Genomic DNA, 19,873 nt, shown 5'->3' with positions numbered 1-19,873 from the left:
CGCGCATTCGCGAATGTGTATAAATGCCTGTACGTGCGTGCATGCGTTCGTACGTCTTTCCTCTCCTTCAATGCGATGCATCCTTGTAAATCATATGAAGAGAGCAAAAGACAAACAGATGTTACTTCAGTCAAATCTTCGTGTTCACGAGGGTGATGATTTGAACGAAAGAAAGTATCGCACAACTGACATAGTGGCTGTGCAACACATTATTTTATGCATTCACCCATTCCTTCATCATTTGTCCATCCATTCTGCCATTCGTCCGTGAGAACTTTATTCAAAATGTCGCTCTTTTTCTATTTTTATTCATCATAAAATCATGTACTCATCATTCACTAAAAAAATGTTTTTAAATAATAATGGACACCTTTCACTGAAAAAAACAACAGCTCAAACATGTGCATGTATTCGAAAATTCATTCTTGATAATTTACAAGCACTCATATATATGTATTCATACATTCACTCTTTGTAATTTACTAACACTCATGTGCATTTGTGCATTCATTTATTTAATAATTTACAAACGCTCATTCGTATTCGAATGTTCGTTCTTCGTGATTAATATTCACTATTGCACGTACAGAACTGCAATGTCACAAGGATACACTGCATACTCTCGTTTTTACACAGAACCATACAGTATCACAACTGGTCTTGTTTGTCCCCAACAGCAAGAAAGCTGTGGCTTTATTTACATACGAAGTCACAACCTATATTGTTTTTGACGCACGTGTGTAAACAACACAAAAGTTGTAAATCAACTGGTCTCGGCTGTCTGTGACTGTTTTTTTTTTCGTTGTCACAATTGATACTTCTTCCACTGCATCACAACCTGTACTTTTTCTTCCACTGTTTAGAAGCCATGGCTGCGGCAAGAGCGGACTGGAAGGCCTGTTCGATACCCTGGTCGAGGACTGCCGAGGTTTCAAAGTACCCCACTGCCCCTACCTGGGTGGCAAGGCTGCGACCCCTTTGTTCTGTACTTCCGTACTGTCCTACACACTGGTCCGTAGAGGTGTGTTTCGTTCTGTCCGCTTTGGAACGGCTCTGTCTCAGGAGAGAACGCTTCTCTTCTTCCACACCACACGGGACTAGATTCTCCGTGGACCCAAAGAACCCACTGTCCGCTGACCGGCGTTTGTCTCCCACGTCCTCCTGAAGGCGCGAAAGTCTGGAGTTACGAAATACAGTCTCAGACTGGAAGGAACCTTCTTCGGAGAGCTGAAAGGAAGGATTCTCGGACGGAAGACCATTTCGTGAAGGATGGACCAAGTCAATGCCTTGAGTAGTGTCGTTCATGTTGAGGGTCGTGGTGTTGCCAGGACGGCTGTGGGCCAGGTCTGTCTTGTTGGCCACTAGTACGAGTGGCACGTGCTTGCCGCAGTACCGCCTGGCCTCTGGCACCCACACCCGCCCCACCCGCTCCCAGCTGTCCTCGCAGTCGGCCGGGAAGCAGATGATGACGACGTCACTGTGCAGGTAACAGGGCGGCCGTAACTGATCCAGGTCCTCCTGGCCGGCAGTGTCCTGTATCACCAGCTGCACCTGTGTGGGTGAAGAACAGAGGAGAAAGGTGAGTGGATGGGTTGGTTTTTGTTGTTTTTGTTTCTCTCTCTCTCTCTCTCTCTCTGTCTCTCTCTGTCTCTCTGTCTCTCTCTCTGTCACACACACACACACACACACAAAGCCGATACTATGGAAAAAAAAATCACACACACACACACACACACACACACACACACACAAAGCCGATACTATGGGGGGAAAAAATCTTACTGTGAAGACTTAAAATCTACACAGTCCGAAGTGAAATGTGAAGTAAAATCGCTCGTGTTCAGTTGGACTGATACTATTCCGTACAGATTATGAATATAATCATGTCGGCTTTTATCTTGACAGGGGTGTCAGGAGACTTTTTTTCACTTGCCCAGTCTCTCAAAAAGGCGTCACTGCGTTCAGACAAATCCATATATACGCTACACCACATCTGTTAAGGCGCTGTGGGAAAGTGGGACTGAAGCATGATGCTGTTCATCTTTATTAGCCTTGATTGTCGTCGTAAGGTCCAGTCAGTGACATCACATTAATCAAAACTTTAAAACTGTGTGCAACCTTTATCTACGTATTGCGACAGAGAAGGGATCGCCAATAAATGAAACCATTACACAATGTGACGCACCCAGCTAGAGGCCGTTTAGAACTGAGCAGAGCCAGTGCACCAAATCACTGACAAGATAAAAAATAATAATAATAATAATAATAAAATAATGATGAAATGAAAGGGCTAGGAAGCTTATCTAAATGTCTGGGCCTGTTCTCATCAAGATCAGCGAAACAGTAGATGACCGACGACAAAAGATAACCAGGCCTGCGTCAGACCGCAGCGATGCAGTCTTGCCCTGATTAATTCTGACTGATTAGAATCACCGTAGGACTGGGGTCTATCCCAATATGTTGTAGAGTTGAGTTTAACGACCTCATCGGCGTGACGCCCTTAAGGTCAAAACTATGTTTTGACATGTCTAGCCTCAGATACCAACATTCTTTACCCGGCCCTTCAGTTGCATGCAGCGAAATAACTTGTTGCGCTCGTTTAGTTAGGAATGCGATTAAGTGAAACGTTGAAAGGGAGTGGCCATTGTAGGTCTCGCGGTACGAGTGTAGTCCCCCCCCCCCACCCCCCTTATAATATCAAGTCGTCGACAGTTGTGTTTAGTTTCAGTGTCTTTATTTTTAGTATGTCTTCAGTCTTACAATGCATCAGGTCTTCATGAACCACCAGCGCCCACGGGCCTCCAGTTAATTCGCTTTATTTTGGACAATTTAGAGAACATAGAACACATTACATCAGCTACAGTGCCTCTGTGTGTGTATGTGTGTGTGTGTGTGTGTGTGTGTGTGTGTTTGCGTGTGCGTGCCTGTGTGTGTGTGTGTGTGTGTGTTTGCGTGTGCGTGCCTGTGTGTGTGTGTGTGTGTGTGTGTGTGTGTGTGTGTGTGTGCCAGTGCGTGTGTGTGTGTGTGTGTGTGTGTGTGTGTGTGTGTGTGTGTGTGTGTGTGTGACTTGACTTGACTGACTTGACTCGACTTCATTTATTGTCATAAAATCCCGTGTGTGTGTGTGTGTGTGTGTGTGTGTGTGTGTGTGTGTGTGTGTGTGCGCGTGTGTACATGTAAATTGGTGTTGTAAGAAAGTGACAGTGAGAGAAAGAGACAGAACTGAGACAAAGAGGGAAATAGTGAGAGAGAGAGAGAGAGAGAGAGAGAGAGAGAGAGGGGGGGGGGGAGAGAGAGAGAAGGAGAGACAGAGAGAGACAGAGACAGAGAGAGGGGGAGAGAGGGAGGGAGAACTGACCTGAACAGAGAGACCGACCGAGACAGAGAGAAGCAGTTTAAAAATTGAAATGGAATAAATAAAAATGTAAAAGCGGCTCACCTTCCTCCCCTCTACAAGGCTGGTGGTGGTGGTGGTGTCGAACAGGGTGGGGGTGTAGGTGGGGGGCAGGGTGCCACAGCAGTACCGCTGGATGAGGCACGTCTTGCCGCTCCGCCCGTCACCCACCACCACCACCTTCACCTTCCACGAGTCCCCCCATTCCTTCCTCTGTCGTCTGCCTGCAACAGTCAGCTTCACGTTACACAAGGCGGTCAAGACACAGGTGCTTCATAATGATGGTCATGGTATGATGCTTTCGTTCTTGTGCAAAATTTCCCGCATCGAAAACTCAGCTTATTACACGGATGAGACACAGAGAGAGAGACAGAGAGAGAGAGACAGAGAGAGAGAGAGAGAGAGAGAGAGAGAGAGGGGGGGGGTCAGATAAGTGAAAAGGAAACCAGCGCAGGAAGATGAGTATCCATAAAGAAAGAATAGAACTTTCTTCAGCTGCAAGGAGGGGCCTCCCAGTGAAAGAAAACTTGAGAAATGGCATTAAACGGAACGTGAGGAATACAAAATCAAACACAAAACAAAAAATAAGACGAAAGTGTAGAAAGAAAGTAACTAAATACACTATGAAAAGTACTGAGGAATAACGGGTAAAAGAAGAACATCGGAAAGGGTGGAAGAAACAAAGCAAGATCAGACCATAATTCTTATCCATGGATAACTAAATCTCACCTTTCAATGGATTACAGCAAAACATTCCCCAAACGTGAAAACTGCAAAGTCCCTGCAGGTATAATAAGCGTGCTCTTCTTCCACTCAATCAGTCTTTGATGAATATCTGCTCAAAGTGTGTTATCTCTTAGTTTTTCTTCCCCGCTGTCAACGACGTCAGTAGCAAGCCACTCGAAACTTGAGTAGATGTAGAAGTTCGAAACCTTTTGATCTGAGTAGTGTGTCTTGGCTGATACAGTATCTCACAATGAGCTAGGGACCGTCGCTCTCTCCCTCTTATATCAGTTCCGCCTCAGAATGCAAACAGTGCGGTTTATTATCTGAATATTAGTCACACCAACGACACAGTTGGCCTATCTTGGATCCTCAGCAGACGACAGCGCAGTTTTTTTTTTCCCATACGGTCCCGGATGTTACAGGCGACTGGTTGACCCAGGTTATTTGCATATGCCCTATTTGTGCCCTGGAAAAGCCCACTTGAGAGTTGAAGCGTTGGAGTGCTGTAAAGAGGCACATGATGTCCAGTCCTTTTTTTCTGTCTTACTTTGAACGGGGAATTCTGTATGATGCGGGCAAGTGCACATGAATGATGACACGATTCACGTGGTGTGTCGTGATGTTAGGCGTGGAATGGTGTGACTTTTTGTTGTTGTTGTTGTTAATCTATGTCTTTATTTAAATCAATATATGTTTTCATCATGCGATTGAGTTACGCATGATGTGGCAAGATATCCTCACTTGCACCCGACGGCTGCATGTATCTAAACACGCCGGTCTTTGCTTTACCACGTGAAAATACATACAGAAGAGTATCATATCGTCCCAAACCAGTTGAGTCAGACGATGTGGCGTGTCAGTGTTGTAAGATATAAATGTGTAACTGCAAAACAGTACAAGGCTATGCAGTGCAATCCATACCTCTATGAATGTGTATCGCGTGAGTGCGCGCTGGCCGGTGCGCACTGATTAGTGTGCATGTGTTTCAGTGTGCTTGTCTATCTCTCTCTCTTTCTCTGCTCCACGGTGTGTGTGTGTGTGTGCGTGTGTGTGTGTGTGTGTGTGTGTGTGTGTGTGTGTGTGTCCCGTGTGTGTGTGTGTGTGTGTGTGTGTGTGTGTGTGTGTGTGTATGCGTGTGTGTCAGTCCCCGTGTGTGTGTGTGTGTGTGTGTGTGTGTCCGCGTCTGTGTGTGTGTGTGCGTCTGTGTGTGTGCATGTGTGTGTCTGCGTCTGCGTCTGTGTCTGTGTCTGTGTGTGAGTCATTGTGTACCTGACGTGTCATGTGTGTCAGTGCACGAGCGGCCGGGCCCGGGCATGTGCGCGGCGCGCGTGTATAGGGATATCAGTCAGTCAGTGTATACTGAAGTGTGTGCCCTTGCAACCCTTGAAAACGGGCCCCCAACTGACAAAATGTTCGCCGTAACTGGATTTGTATGATACAAAAAGGGGCAAGAGCCTAGTTCCATAAATATAATTATGAGCCGCACAGCTGGACCAAAAAAAACTGAAGTCCCGTCCGAGTCAGCTGAAGCAAGTGACCGTACAGCGAAGGACCTCAGTACCGGGTGTCTTTCTTTTTTGCTGATAATCAATTAACTTTCATCACGCCGGAGCACATTGGAACTGACTCAGTGCTTCTAATGCTCTACGGCAGTTCGACTGACTGGGATATGACATTGATTTATTTAAAGACACTTATTTCATTCTTCCAAGACATTTTCCGGGGTTTTTTTGTGTGTTTTTGTTTTGTTTTGTTTTGTTTTGTTTTGCTGTTGTTGTTGGGACAGCCTACAAGCGTCAAAGCAAAGATAAGTGATTTTTTCTGTGAAGTTGATTAATAATTTGTTATCGCGTTATTGTTTAATGCTTGAATTATTAGTAAATTAGTGAGAGGGATCAAAACTTGTCATCCCATCGTTGTTTAGGTGTTGAATTGTTAGTGAATGACAGAGGGGGCCTATAAGCGGTGCAGCACCGGCTGGGAGCGCGCGCAGACTGACCGTTGCAGTTGTGTAATACTTGGCGGACCCACCACGAGAGAAGTGTGTGTGGGCAGTATTTGAAATTGTGTATAGGGCCGAAACGGCGGTCAAGTGTTAAAACCACTCTGGCCAGTATGTATGTATGTGAAAGACAGCCTACAAGCGTCAAAGCAAAGATAAGTGATTTTTTCTGTGAAGTTGATTAATAATTTGTTATCGCGTTATTGTTTAATGCTTGAATTATTAGTAAATTAGTGAGAGGGATCAAAACTTGTCATCCCATCGTTGTTTAGGTGTTGAATTGTTAGTGAATGACAGAGGGGGCCTATAAGCGGTGCAGCACCGGCTGGGAGCGCGCGCAGACTGACCGTTGCAGTTGTGTAATACTTGGCGGACCCACCACGAGAGAAGTGTGTGTGGGCAGTATTTGAAATTGTGTATAGGGCCGAAACGGCGGTCAAGTGTTAAAACCACTCTGGCCAGTATGTATGTATGTGAAAGACAGCCTACAAGCGTCAAAGCAAAGATAAGTGATTTTTTCTGTGAAGTTGATTAATAATTTGTTATCGCGTTATTGTTTAATGCTTGAATTATTAGTAAATTAGTGAGAGGGATCAAAACTTGTCATCCCATCGTTGTTTAGGTGTTGAATTGTTAGTGAATGACAGAGGGGGCCTATAAGCGGTGCAGCACCGGCTGGGAGCGCGCGCAGACTGACCGTTGCAGTTGTGTAATACTTGGCGGACCCACCACGAGAGAAGTGTGTGTGGGCAGTATTTGAAATTGTGTATAGGGCCGAAACGGCGGTCAAGTGTTAAAACCACTCTGGCCAGTATGTATGTATGTGAAAGACAGCCTACAAGCGTCAAAGCAAAGATAAGTGATTTTTTCTGTGAAGTTGATTAATAATTTGTTATCGCGTTATTGTTTAATGCTTGAATTATTAGTAAATTAGTGAGAGGGATCAAAACTTGTCATCCCATCGTTGTTTAGGTGTTGAATTGTTAGTGAATGACAGAGGGGGCCTATAAGCGGTGCAGCACCGGCTGGGAGCGCGCGCAGACTGACCGTTGCAGTTGTGTAATACTTGGCGGACCCACCACGAGAGAAGTGTGTGTGGGCAGTATTTGAAATTGTGTATAGGGCCGAAACGGCGGTCAAGTGTTAAAACCACTCTGGCCAGTATGTATGTATGTGAAAGACAGCCTACAAGCGTCAAAGCAAAGATAAGTGATTTTTTCTGTGAAGTTGATTAATAATTTGTTATCGCGTTATTGTTTAATGCTTGAATTATTAGTAAATTAGTGAGAGGGATCAAAACTTGTCATCCCATCGTTGTTTAGGTGTTGAATTGTTAGTGAATGACAGAGGGGGCCTATAAGCGGTGCAGCACCGGCTGGGAGCGCGCGCAGACTGACCGTTGCAGTTGTGTAATACTTGGCGGACCCACCACGAGAGAAGTGTGTGTGGGCAGTATTTGAAATTGTGTATAGGGCCGAAACGGCGGTCAAGTGTTAAAACCACTCTGGCCAGTATGTATGTATGTGAAAGACAGCCTACAAGCGTCAAAGCAAAGATAAGTGATTTTTTCTGTGAAGTTGATTAATAATTTGTTATCGCGTTATTGTTTAATGCTTGAATTATTAGTAAATTAGTGAGAGGGATCAAAACTTGTCATCCCATCGTTGTTTAGGTGTTGAATTGTTAGTGAATGACAGAGGGGGCCTATAAGCGGTGCAGCACCGGCTGGGAGCGCGCGCAGACTGACCGTTGCAGTTGTGTAATACTTGGCGGACCCACCACGAGAGAAGTGTGTGTGGGCAGTATTTGAAATTGTGTATAGGGCCGAAACGGCGGTCAAGTGTTAAAACCACTCTGGCCAGTATGTATGTATGTGAAAGACAGCCTACAAGCGTCAAAGCAAAGATAAGTGATTTTTTCTGTGAAGTTGATTAATAATTTGTTATCGCGTTATTGTTTAATGCTTGAATTATTAGTAAATTAGTGAGAGGGATCAAAACTTGTCATCCCATCGTTGTTTAGGTGTTGAATTGTTAGTGAATGACAGAGGGGGCCTATAAGCGGTGCAGCACCGGCTGGGAGCGCGCGCAGACTGACCGTTGCAGTTGTGTAATACTTGGCGGACCCACCACGAGAGAAGTGTGTGTGGGCAGTATTTGAAATTGTGTATAGGGCCGAAACGGCGGTCAAGTGTTAAAACCACTCTGGCCAGTATGTATGTATGTGAAAGACAGCCTACAAGCGTCAAAGCAAAGATAAGTGATTTTTTCTGTGAAGTTGATTAATAATTTGTTATCGCGTTATTGTTTAATGCTTGAATTATTAGTAAATTAGTGAGAGGGATCAAAACTTGTCATCCCATCGTTGTTTAGGTGTTGAATTGTTAGTGAATGACAGAGGGGGCCTATAAGCGGTGCAGCACCGGCTGGGAGCGCGCGCAGACTGACCGTTGCAGTTGTGTAATACTTGGCGGACCCACCACGAGAGAAGTGTGTGTGGGCAGTATTTGAAATTGTGTATAGGGCCGAAACGGCGGTCAAGTGTTAAAACCACTCTGGCCAGTATGTATGTATGTGAAAGACAGCCTACAAGCGTCAAAGCAAAGATAAGTGATTTTTTCTGTGAAGTTGATTAATAATTTGTTATCGCGTTATTGTTTAATGCTTGAATTATTAGTAAATTAGTGAGAGGGATCAAAACTTGTCATCCCATCGTTGTTTAGGTGTTGAATTGTTAGTGAATGACAGAGGGGGCCTATAAGCGGTGCAGCACCGGCTGGGAGCGCGCGCAGACTGACCGTTGCAGTTGTGTAATACTTGGCGGACCCACCACGAGAGAAGTGTGTGTGGGCAGTATTTGAAATTGTGTATAGGGCCGAAACGGCGGTCAAGTGTTAAAACCACTCTGGCCAGTATGTATGTATGTGAAAGACAGCCTACAAGCGTCAAAGCAAAGATAAGTGATTTTTTCTGTGAAGTTGATTAATAATTTGTTATCGCGTTATTGTTTAATGCTTGAATTATTAGTAAATTAGTGAGAGGGATCAAAACTTGTCATCCCATCGTTGTTTAGGTGTTGAATTGTTAGTGAATGACAGAGGGGGCCTATAAGCGGTGCAGCACCGGCTGGGAGCGCGCGCAGACTGACCGTTGCAGTTGTGTAATACTTGGCGGACCCACCACGAGAGAAGTGTGTGTGGGCAGTATTTGAAATTGTGTATAGGGCCGAAACGGCGGTCAAGTGTTAAAACCACTCTGGCCAGTATGTATGTATGTGAAAGACAGCCTACAAGCGTCAAAGCAAAGATAAGTGATTTTTTCTGTGAAGTTGATTAATAATTTGTTATCGCGTTATTGTTTAATGCTTGAATTATTAGTAAATTAGTGAGAGGGATCAAAACTTGTCATCCCATCGTTGTTTAGGTGTTGAATTGTTAGTGAATGACAGAGGGGGCCTATAAGCGGTGCAGCACCGGCTGGGAGCGCGCGCAGACTGACCGTTGCAGTTGTGTAATACTTGGCGGACCCACCACGAGAGAAGTGTGTGTGGGCAGTATTTGAAATTGTGTATAGGGCCGAAACGGCGGTCAAGTGTTAAAACCACTCTGGCCAGTATGTATGTATGTGAAAGACAGCCTACAAGCGTCAAAGCAAAGATAAGTGATTTTTTCTGTGAAGTTGATTAATAATTTGTTATCGCGTTATTGTTTAATGCTTGAATTATTAGTAAATTAGTGAGAGGGATCAAAACTTGTCATCCCATCGTTGTTTAGGTGTTGAATTGTTAGTGAATGACAGAGGGGGCCTATAAGCGGTGCAGCACCGGCTGGGAGCGCGCGCAGACTGACCGTTGCAGTTGTGTAATACTTGGCGGACCCACCACGAGAGAAGTGTGTGTGGGCAGTATTTGAAATTGTGTATAGGGCCGAAACGGCGGTCAAGTGTTAAAACCACTCTGGCCAGTATGTATGTATGTGAAAGACAGCCTACAAGCGTCAAAGCAAAGATAAGTGATTTTTTCTGTGAAGTTGATTAATAATTTGTTATCGCGTTATTGTTTAATGCTTGAATTATTAGTAAATTAGTGAGAGGGATCAAAACTTGTCATCCCATCGTTGTTTAGGTGTTGAATTGTTAGTGAATGACAGAGGGGGCCTATAAGCGGTGCAGCACCGGCTGGGAGCGCGCGCAGACTGACCGTTGCAGTTGTGTAATACTTGGCGGACCCACCACGAGAGAAGTGTGTGTGGGCAGTATTTGAAATTGTGTATAGGGCCGAAACGGCGGTCAAGTGTTAAAACCACTCTGGCCAGTATGTATGTATGTGAAAGACAGCCTACAAGCGTCAAAGCAAAGATAAGTGATTTTTTCTGTGAAGTTGATTAATAATTTGTTATCGCGTTATTGTTTAATGCTTGAATTATTAGTAAATTAGTGAGAGGGATCAAAACTTGTCATCCCATCGTTGTTTAGGTGTTGAATTGTTAGTGAATGACAGAGGGGGCCTATAAGCGGTGCAGCACCGGCTGGGAGCGCGCGCAGACTGACCGTTGCAGTTGTGTAATACTTGGCGGACCCACCACGAGAGAAGTGTGTGTGGGCAGTATTTGAAATTGTGTATAGGGCCGAAACGGCGGTCAAGTGTTAAAACCACTCTGGCCAGTATGTATGTATGTGAAAGACAGCCTACAAGCGTCAAAGCAAAGATAAGTGATTTTTTCTGTGAAGTTGATTAATAATTTGTTATCGCGTTATTGTTTAATGCTTGAATTATTAGTAAATTAGTGAGAGGGATCAAAACTTGTCATCCCATCGTTGTTTAGGTGTTGAATTGTTAGTGAATGACAGAGGGGGCCTATAAGCGGTGCAGCACCGGCTGGGAGCGCGCGCAGACTGACCGTTGCAGTTGTGTAATACTTGGCGGACCCACCACGAGAGAAGTGTGTGTGGGCAGTATTTGAAATTGTGTATAGGGCCGAAACGGCGGTCAAGTGTTTAAAACCACTCTGGCCAGTATGTATGTATGTGAAAGACAGCCTACAAGCGTCAAAGCAAAGATAAGTGATTTTTTCTGTGAAGTTGATTAATAATTTGTTATCGCGTTATTGTTTAATGCTTGAATTATTAGTAAATTAGTGAGAGGGATCAAAACTTGTCATCCCATCGTTGTTTAGGTGTTGAATTGTTAGTGAATGACAGAGGGGGCCTATAAGCGGTGCAGCACCGGCTGGGAGCGCGCGCAGACTGACCGTTGCAGTTGTGTAATACTTGGCGGACCCACCACGAGAGAAGTGTGTGTGGGCAGTATTTGAAATTGTGTATAGGGCCGAAACGGCGGTCAAGTGTTAAAACCACTCTGGCCAGTATGTATGTATGTGAAAGACAGCCTACAAGCGTCAAAGCAAAGATAAGTGATTTTTTCTGTGAAGTTGATTAATAATTTGTTATCGCGTTATTGTTTAATGCTTGAATTATTAGTAAATTAGTGAGAGGGATCAAAACTTGTCATCCCATCGTTGTTTAGGTGTTGAATTGTTAGTGAATGACAGAGGGGGCCTATAAGCGGTGCAGCACCGGCTGGGAGCGCGCGCAGACTGACCGTTGCAGTTGTGTAATACTTGGCGGACCCACCACGAGAGAAGTGTGTGTGGGCAGTATTTGAAATTGTGTATAGGGCCGAAACGGCGGTCAAGTGTTAAAACCACTCTGGCCAGTATGTATGTATGTGAAAGACAGCCTACAAGCGTCAAAGCAAAGATAAGTGATTTTTTCTGTGAAGTTGATTAATAATTTGTTATCGCGTTATTGTTTAATGCTTGAATTATTAGTAAATTAGTGAGAGGGATCAAAACTTGTCATCCCATCGTTGTTTAGGTGTTGAATTGTTAGTGAATGACAGAGGGGGCCTATAAGCGGTGCAGCACCGGCTGGGAGCGCGCGCAGACTGACCGTTGCAGTTGTGTAATACTTGGCGGACCCACCACGAGAGAAGTGTGTGTGGGCAGTATTTGAAATTGTGTATAGGGCCGAAACGGCGGTCAAGTGTTAAAACCACTCTGGCCAGTATGTATGTATGTGAAAGACAGCCTACAAGCGTCAAAGCAAAGATAAGTGATTTTTTCTGTGAAGTTGATTAATAATTTGTTATCGCGTTATTGTTTAATGCTTGAATTATTAGTAAATTAGTGAGAGGGATCAAAACTTGTCATCCCATCGTTGTTTAGGTGTTGAATTGTTAGTGAATGACAGAGGGGGCCTATAAGCGGTGCAGCACCGGCTGGGAGCGCGCGCAGACTGACCGTTGCAGTTGTGTAATACTTGGCGGACCCACCACGAGAGAAGTGTGTGTGGGCAGTATTTGAAATTGTGTATAGGGCCGAAACGGCGGTCAAGTGTTAAAACCACTCTGGCCAGTATGTATGTATGTGAAAGACAGCCTACAAGCGTCAAAGCAAAGATAAGTGATTTTTTCTGTGAAGTTGATTAATAATTTGTTATCGCGTTATTGTTTAATGCTTGAATTATTAGTAAATTAGTGAGAGGGATCAAAACTTGTCATCCCATCGTTGTTTAGGTGTTGAATTGTTAGTGAATGACAGAGGGGGCCTATAAGCGGTGCAGCACCGGCTGGGAGCGCGCGCAGACTGACCGTTGCAGTTGTGTAATACTTGGCGGACCCACCACGAGAGAAGTGTGTGTGGGCAGTATTTGAAATTGTGTATAGGGCCGAAACGGCGGTCAAGTGTTAAAACCACTCTGGCCAGTATGTATGTATGTGAAAGACAGCCTACAAGCGTCAAAGCAAAGATAAGTGATTTTTTCTGTGAAGTTGATTAATAATTTGTTATCGCGTTATTGTTTAATGCTTGAATTATTAGTAAATTAGTGAGAGGGATCAAAACTTGTCATCCCATCGTTGTTTAGGTGTTGAATTGTTAGTGAATGACAGAGGGGGCCTATAAGCGGTGCAGCACCGGCTGGGAGCGCGCGCAGACTGACCGTTGCAGTTGTGTAATACTTGGCGGACCCACCACGAGAGAAGTGTGTGTGGGCAGTATTTGAAATTGTGTATAGGGCCGAAACGGCGGTCAAGTGTTAAAACCACTCTGGCCAGTATGTATGTATGTGAAAGACAGCCTACAAGCGTCAAAGCAAAGATAAGTGATTTTTTCTGTGAAGTTGATTAATAATTTGTTATCGCGTTATTGTTTAATGCTTGAATTATTAGTAAATTAGTGAGAGGGATCAAAACTTGTCATCCCATCGTTGTTTAGGTGTTGAATTGTTAGTGAATGACAGAGGGGGCCTATAAGCGGTGCAGCACCGGCTGGGAGCGCGCGCAGACTGACCGTTGCAGTTGTGTAATACTTGGCGGACCCACCACGAGAGAAGTGTGTGTGGGCAGTATTTGAAATTGTGTATAGGGCCGAAACGGCGGTCAAGTGTTAAAACCACTCTGGCCAGTATGTATGTATGTGAAAGACAGCCTACAAGCGTCAAAGCAAAGATAAGTGATTTTTTCTGTGAAGTTGATTAATAATTTGTTATCGCGTTATTGTTTAATGCTTGAATTATTAGTAAATTAGTGAGAGGGATCAAAACTTGTCATCCCATCGTTGTTTAGGTGTTGAATTGTTAGTGAATGACAGAGGGGGGCCTATAAGCGGTGCAGCACCGGCTGGGAGCGCGCGCAGACTGACCGTTGCAGTTGTGTAATACTTGGCGGACCCACCACGAGAGAAGTGTGTGTGGGCAGTATTTGAAATTGTGTATAGGGCCGAAACGGCGGTCAAGTGTTAAAACCACTCTGGCCAGTATGTATGTATGTGAAAGACAGCCTACAAGCGTCAAAGCAAAGATAAGTGATTTTTTCTGTGAAGTTGATTAATAATTTGTTATCGCGTTATTGTTTAATGCTTGAATTATTAGTAAATTAGTGAGAGGGATCAAAACTTGTCATCCCATCGTTGTTTAGGTGTTGAATTGTTAGTGAATGACAGAGGGGGCCTATAAGCGGTGCAGCACCGGCTGGGAGCGCGCGCAGACTGACCGTTGCAGTTGTGTAATACTTGGCGGACCCACCACGAGAGAAGTGTGTGTGGGCAGTATTTGAAATTGTGTATAGGGCCGAAACGGCGGTCAAGTGTTAAAACCACTCTGGCCAGTATGTATGTATGTGAAAGACAGCCTACAAGCGTCAAAGCAAAGATAAGTGATTTTTTCTGTGAAGTTGATTAATAATTTGTTATCGCGTTATTGTTTAATGCTTGAATTATTAGTAAATTAGTGAGAGGGATCAAAACTTGTCATCCCATCGTTGTTTAGGTGTTGAATTGTTAGTGAATGACAGAGGGGGCCTATAAGCGGTGCAGCACCGGCTGGGAGCGCGCGCAGACTGACCGTTGCAGTTGTGTAATACTTGGCGGACCCACCACGAGAGAAGTGTGTGTGGGCAGTATTTGAAATTGTGTATAGGGCCGAAACGGCGGTCAAGTGTTAAAACCACTCTGGCCAGTATGTATGTATGTGAAAGACAGCCTACAAGCGTCAAAGCAAAGATAAGTGATTTTTTCTGTGAAGTTGATTAATAATTTGTTATCGCGTTATTGTTTAATGCTTGAATTATTAGTAAATTAGTGAGAGGGATCAAAACTTGTCATCCCATCGTTGTTTAGGTGTTGAATTGTTAGTGAATGACAGAGGGGGCCTATAAGCGGTGCAGCACCGGCTGGGAGCGCGCGCAGACTGACCGTTGCAGTTGTGTAATACTTGGCGGACCCACCACGAGAGAAGTGTGTGTGGGCAGTATTTGAAATTGTGTATAGGGCCGAAACGGCGGTCAAGTGTTAAAACCACTCTGGCCAGTATGTATGTATGTGAAAGACAGCCTACAAGCGTCAAAGCAAAGATAAGTGATTTTTTCTGTGAAGTTGATTAATAATTTGTTATCGCGTTATTGTTTAATGCTTGAATTATTAGTAAATTAGTGAGAGGGATCAAAACTTGTCATCCCATCGTTGTTTAGGTGTTGAATTGTTAGTGAATGACAGAGGGGGCCTATAAGCGGTGCAGCACCGGCTGGGAGCGCGCGCAGACTGACCGTTGCAGTTGTGTAATACTTGGCGGACCCACCACGAGAGAAGTGTGTGTGGGCAGTATTTGAAATTGTGTATAGGGCCGAAACGGCGGTCAAGTGTTAAAACCACTCTGGCCAGTATGTATGTATGTGAAAGACAGCCTACAAGCGTCAAAGCAAAGATAAGTGATTTTTTCTGTGAAGTTGATTAATAATTTGTTATCGCGTTATTGTTTAATGCTTGAATTATTAGTAAATTAGTGAGAGGGATCAAAACTTGTCATCCCATCGTTGTTTAGGTGTTGAATTGTTAGTGAATGACAGAGGGGGCCTATAAGCGGTGCAGCACCGGCTGGGAGCGCGCGCAGACTGACCGTTGCAGTTGTGTAATACTTGGCGGACCCACCACGAGAGAAGTGTGTGTGGGCAGTATTTGAAATTGTGTATAGGGCCGAAACGGCGGTCAAGTGTTAAAACCACTCTGGCCAGTATGTATGTATGTGAAAGACAGCCTACAAGCGTCAAAGCAAAGATAAGTGATTTTTTCTGTGAAGTTGATTAATAATTTGTTATCGCGTTATTGTTTAATGCTTGAATTATTAGTAAATTAGTGAGAGGGATCAAAACTTGTCATCCCATCGTTGTTTAGGTGTTGAATTGTTAGTGAATGACAGAGGGGGCCTATAAGCGGTGCAGCACCGGCTGGGAGCGCGCGCAGACTGACCGTTGCAGTTGTGTAATACTTGGCGGACCCACCACGAGAGAAGTGTGTGTGGGCAGTATTTGAAATTGTGTATAGGGCCGAAACGGCGGTCAAGTGTTAAAACCACTCTGGCCAGTATGTATGTATGTGAAAGACAGCCTACAAGCGTCAAAGCAAAGATAAGTGATTTTTTCTGTGAAGTTGATTAATAATTTGTTATCGCGTTATTGTTTAATGCTTGAATTATTAGTAAATTAGTGAGAGGGATCAAAACTTGTCATCCCATCGTTGTTTAGGTGTTGAATTGTTAGTGAATGACAGAGGGGGCCTATAAGCGGTGCAGCACCGGCTGGGAGCGCGCGCAGACTGACCGTTGCAGTTGTGTAATACTTGGCGGACCCACCACGAGAGAAGTGTGTGTGGGCAGTATTTGAAATTGTGTATAGGGCCGAAACGGCGGTCAAGTGTTAAAACCACTCTGGCCAGTATGTATGTATGTGAAAGACAGCCTACAAGCGTCAAAGCAAAGATAAGTGATTTTTTCTGTGAAGTTGATTAATAATTTGTTATCGCGTTATTGTTTAATGCTTGAATTATTAGTAAATTAGTGAGAGGGATCAAAACTTGTCATCCCATCGTTGTTTAGGTGTTGAATTGTTAGTGAATGACAGAGGGGGCCTATAAGCGGTGCAGCACCGGCTGGGAGCGCGCGCAGACTGACCGTTGCAGTTGTGTAATACTTGGCGGACCCACCACGAGAGAAGTGTGTGTGGGCAGTATTTGAAATTGTGTATAGGGCCGAAACGGCGGTCAAGTGTTAAAACCACTCTGGCCAGTATGTATGTATGTGAAAGACAGCCTACAAGCGTCAAAGCAAAGATAAGTGATTTTTTCTGTGAAGTTGATTAATAATTTGTTATCGCGTTATTGTTTAATGCTTGAATTATTAGTAAATTAGTGAGAGGGATCAAAACTTGTCATCCCATCGTTGTTTAGGTGTTGAATTGTTAGTGAATGACAGAGGGGGCCTATAAGCGGTGCAGCACCGGCTGGGAGCGCGCGCAGACTGACCGTTGCAGTTGTGTAATACTTGGCGGACCCACCACGAGAGAAGTGTGTGTGGGCAGTATTTGAAATTGTGTATAGGGCCGAAACGGCGGTCAAGTGTTAAAACCACTCTGGCCAGTATGTATGTATGTGAAAGACAGCCTACAAGCGTCAAAGCAAAGATAAGTGATTTTTTCTGTGAAGTTGATTAATAATTTGTTATCGCGTTATTGTTTAATGCTTGAATTATTAGTAAATTAGTGAGAGGGATCAAAACTTGTCATCCCATCGTTGTTTAGGTGTTGAATTGTTAGTGAATGACAGAGGGGGCCTATAAGCGGTGCAGCACCGGCTGGGAGCGCGCGCAGACTGACCGTTGCAGTTGTGTAATACTTGGCGGACCCACCACGAGAGAAGTGTGTGTGGGCAGTATTTGAAATTGTGTATAGGGCCGAAACGGCGGTCAAGTGTTAAAACCACTCTGGCCAGTATGTATGTATGTGAAAGACAGCCTACAAGCGTCAAAGCAAAGATAAGTGATTTTTTCTGTGAAGTTGATTAATAATTTGTTATCGCGTTATTGTTTAATGCTTGAATTATTAGTAAATTAGTGAGAGGGATCAAAACTTGTCATCCCATCGTTGTTTAGGTGTTGAATTGTTAGTGAATGACAGAGGGGGCCTATAAGCGGTGCAGCACCGGCTGGGAGCGCGCGCAGACTGACCGTTGCAGTTGTGTAATACTTGGCGGACCCACCACGAGAGAAGTGTGTGTGGGCAGTATTTGAAATTGTGTATAGGGCCGAAACGGCGGTCAAGTGTTAAAACCACTCTGGCCAGTATGTATGTATGTGAAAGACAGCCTACAAGCGTCAAAGCAAAGATAAGTGATTTTTTCTGTGAAGTTGATTAATAATTTGTTATCGCGTTATTGTTTAATGCTTGAATTATTAGTAAATTAGTGAGAGGGATCAAAACTTGTCATCCCATCGTTGTTTAGGTGTTGAATTGTTAGTGAATGACAGAGGGGGCCTATAAGCGGTGCAGCACCGGCTGGGAGCGCGCGCAGACTGACCGTTGCAGTTGTGTAATACTTGGCGGACCCACCACGAGAGAAGTGTGTGTGGGCAGTATTTGAAATTGTGTATAGGGCCGAAACGGCGGTCAAGTGTTAAAACCACTCTGGCCAGTATGTATGTATGTGAAAGACAGCCTACAAGCGTCAAAGCAAAGATAAGTGATTTTTTCTGTGAAGTTGATTAATAATTTGTTATCGCGTTATTGTTTAATGCTTGAATTATTAGTAAATTAGTGAGAGGGATCAAAACTTGTCATCCCATCGTTGTTTAGGTGTTGAATTGTTAGTGAATGACAGAGGGGGCCTATAAGCGGTGCAGCACCGGCTGGGAGCGCGCGCAGACTGACCGTTGCAGTTGTGTAATACTTGGCGGACCCACCACGAGAGAAGTGTGTGTGGGCAGTATTTGAAATTGTGTATAGGGCCGAAACGGCGGTCAAGTGTTAAAACCACTCTGGCCAGTATGTATGTATGTGAAAGACAGCCTACAAGCGTCAAAGCAAAGATAAGTGATTTTTTCTGTGAAGTTGATTAATAATTTGTTATCGCGTTATTGTTTAATGCTTGAATTATTAGTAAATTAGTGAGAGGGATCAAAACTTGTCATCCCATCGTTGTTTAGGTGTTGAATTGTTAGTGAATGACAGAGGGGGCCTATAAGCGGTGCAGCACCGGCTGGGAGCGCGCGCAGGACTGACCGTTGCAGTTGTGTAATACTTGGCGGACCCACCACGAGAGAAGTGTGTGTGGGCAGTATTTGAAATTGTGTATAGGGCCGAAACGGCGGTCAAGTGTTAAAACCACTCTGGCCAGTATGTATGTATGTGAAAGACAGCCTACAAGCGTCAAAGCAAAGATAAGTGATTTTTTCTGTGAAGTTGATTAATAATTTGTTATCGCGTTATTGTTTAATGCTTGAATTATTAGTAAATTAGTGAGAGGGATCAAAACTTGTCATCCCATCGTTGTTTAGGTGTTGAATTGTTAGTGAATGACAGAGGGGGCCTATAAGCGGTGCAGCACCGGCTGGGAGCGCGCGCAGACTGACCGTTGCAGTTGTGTAATACTTGGCGGACCCACCACGAGAGAAGTGTGTGTGGGCAGTATTTGAAATTGTGTATAGGGCCGAAACGGCGGTCAAGTGTTAAAACCACTCTGGCCAGTATGTATGTATGTGAAAGACAGCCTACAAGCGTCAAAGCAAAGATAAGTGATTTTTTCTGTGAAGTTGATTAATAATTTGTTATCGCGTTATTGTTTAATGCTTGAATTATTAGTAAATTAGTGAGAGGATCAAAACTTGTCATCCCATCGTTGTTTAGGTGTTGAATTGTTAGTGAATGACAGAGGGGGCCTATAAGCGGTGCAGCACCGGCTGGGAGCGCGCGCAGACTGACCGTTGCAGTTGTGTAATACTTGGCGGACCCACCACGAGAGAAGTGTGTGTGGGCAGTATTTGAAATTGTGTATAGGGCCGAAACGGCGGTCAAGTGTTAAAACCACTCTGGCCAGTATGTATGTATGTGAAGACAGCCTACAAGCGTCAAAGCAAAGATAAGTGATTTTTTCTGTGAAGTTGATTAATAATTTGTTATCGCGTTATTGTTTAATGCTTGAATTATTAGTAAATTAGTGAGAGGGAATCAAAACTTGTCATCCCATCGTTGTTTAGGTGTTGAATTGTTAGTGAATGACAGAGGGGGCCTATAACGCGGTGCAGCACCGGCTGGGAGCGCGCGCAGACTGACCGTTGCAGTTGTGTAATACTTGGCGGACCCACCTCGAGAGAAGTGTGTGTGGGCAGTATTTGAAATTGTGTATAGGGCCGAACGGCGGTCAAGTGTTAAAA

The 19,873-nt window shown here is 44.4% G+C and overlaps 1 protein-coding gene across 1 annotated transcript; it reads right to left on the bottom strand.

Annotated features, from left to right (window-relative positions):
- Nucleotides 1–295: 295 nt before the first annotated feature.
- On the bottom strand, nt 296–4,495 carry LOC143297860 (uncharacterized). The gene is made up of 3 exons (XM_076610384.1): nt 4,124–4,495; nt 3,440–3,618; nt 296–1,551 (listed from the first exon to the last, which is right to left on the bottom strand). Exons 1-3 carry the CDS (start codon nt 4,146–4,148, stop codon nt 832–834), a joined length of 924 nt encoding a protein of 307 aa, XP_076466499.1. The 5' UTR covers nt 4,149–4,495; the 3' UTR covers nt 296–831.
- Nucleotides 4,496–19,873: the final 15,378 nt, after the last annotated feature.

The sequence above is a fragment of the Babylonia areolata genome, chromosome 23 (genome assembly GCF_041734735.1).
Source record: "Babylonia areolata isolate BAREFJ2019XMU chromosome 23, ASM4173473v1, whole genome shotgun sequence".
In the NCBI taxonomy this organism is placed as follows: Eukaryota; Metazoa; Mollusca; class Gastropoda; order Neogastropoda; family Buccinidae; genus Babylonia; species Babylonia areolata.
Note: the sequence above shows the minus strand (reverse complement) of the source record. Positions and strands in the feature narration are given on the sequence as shown.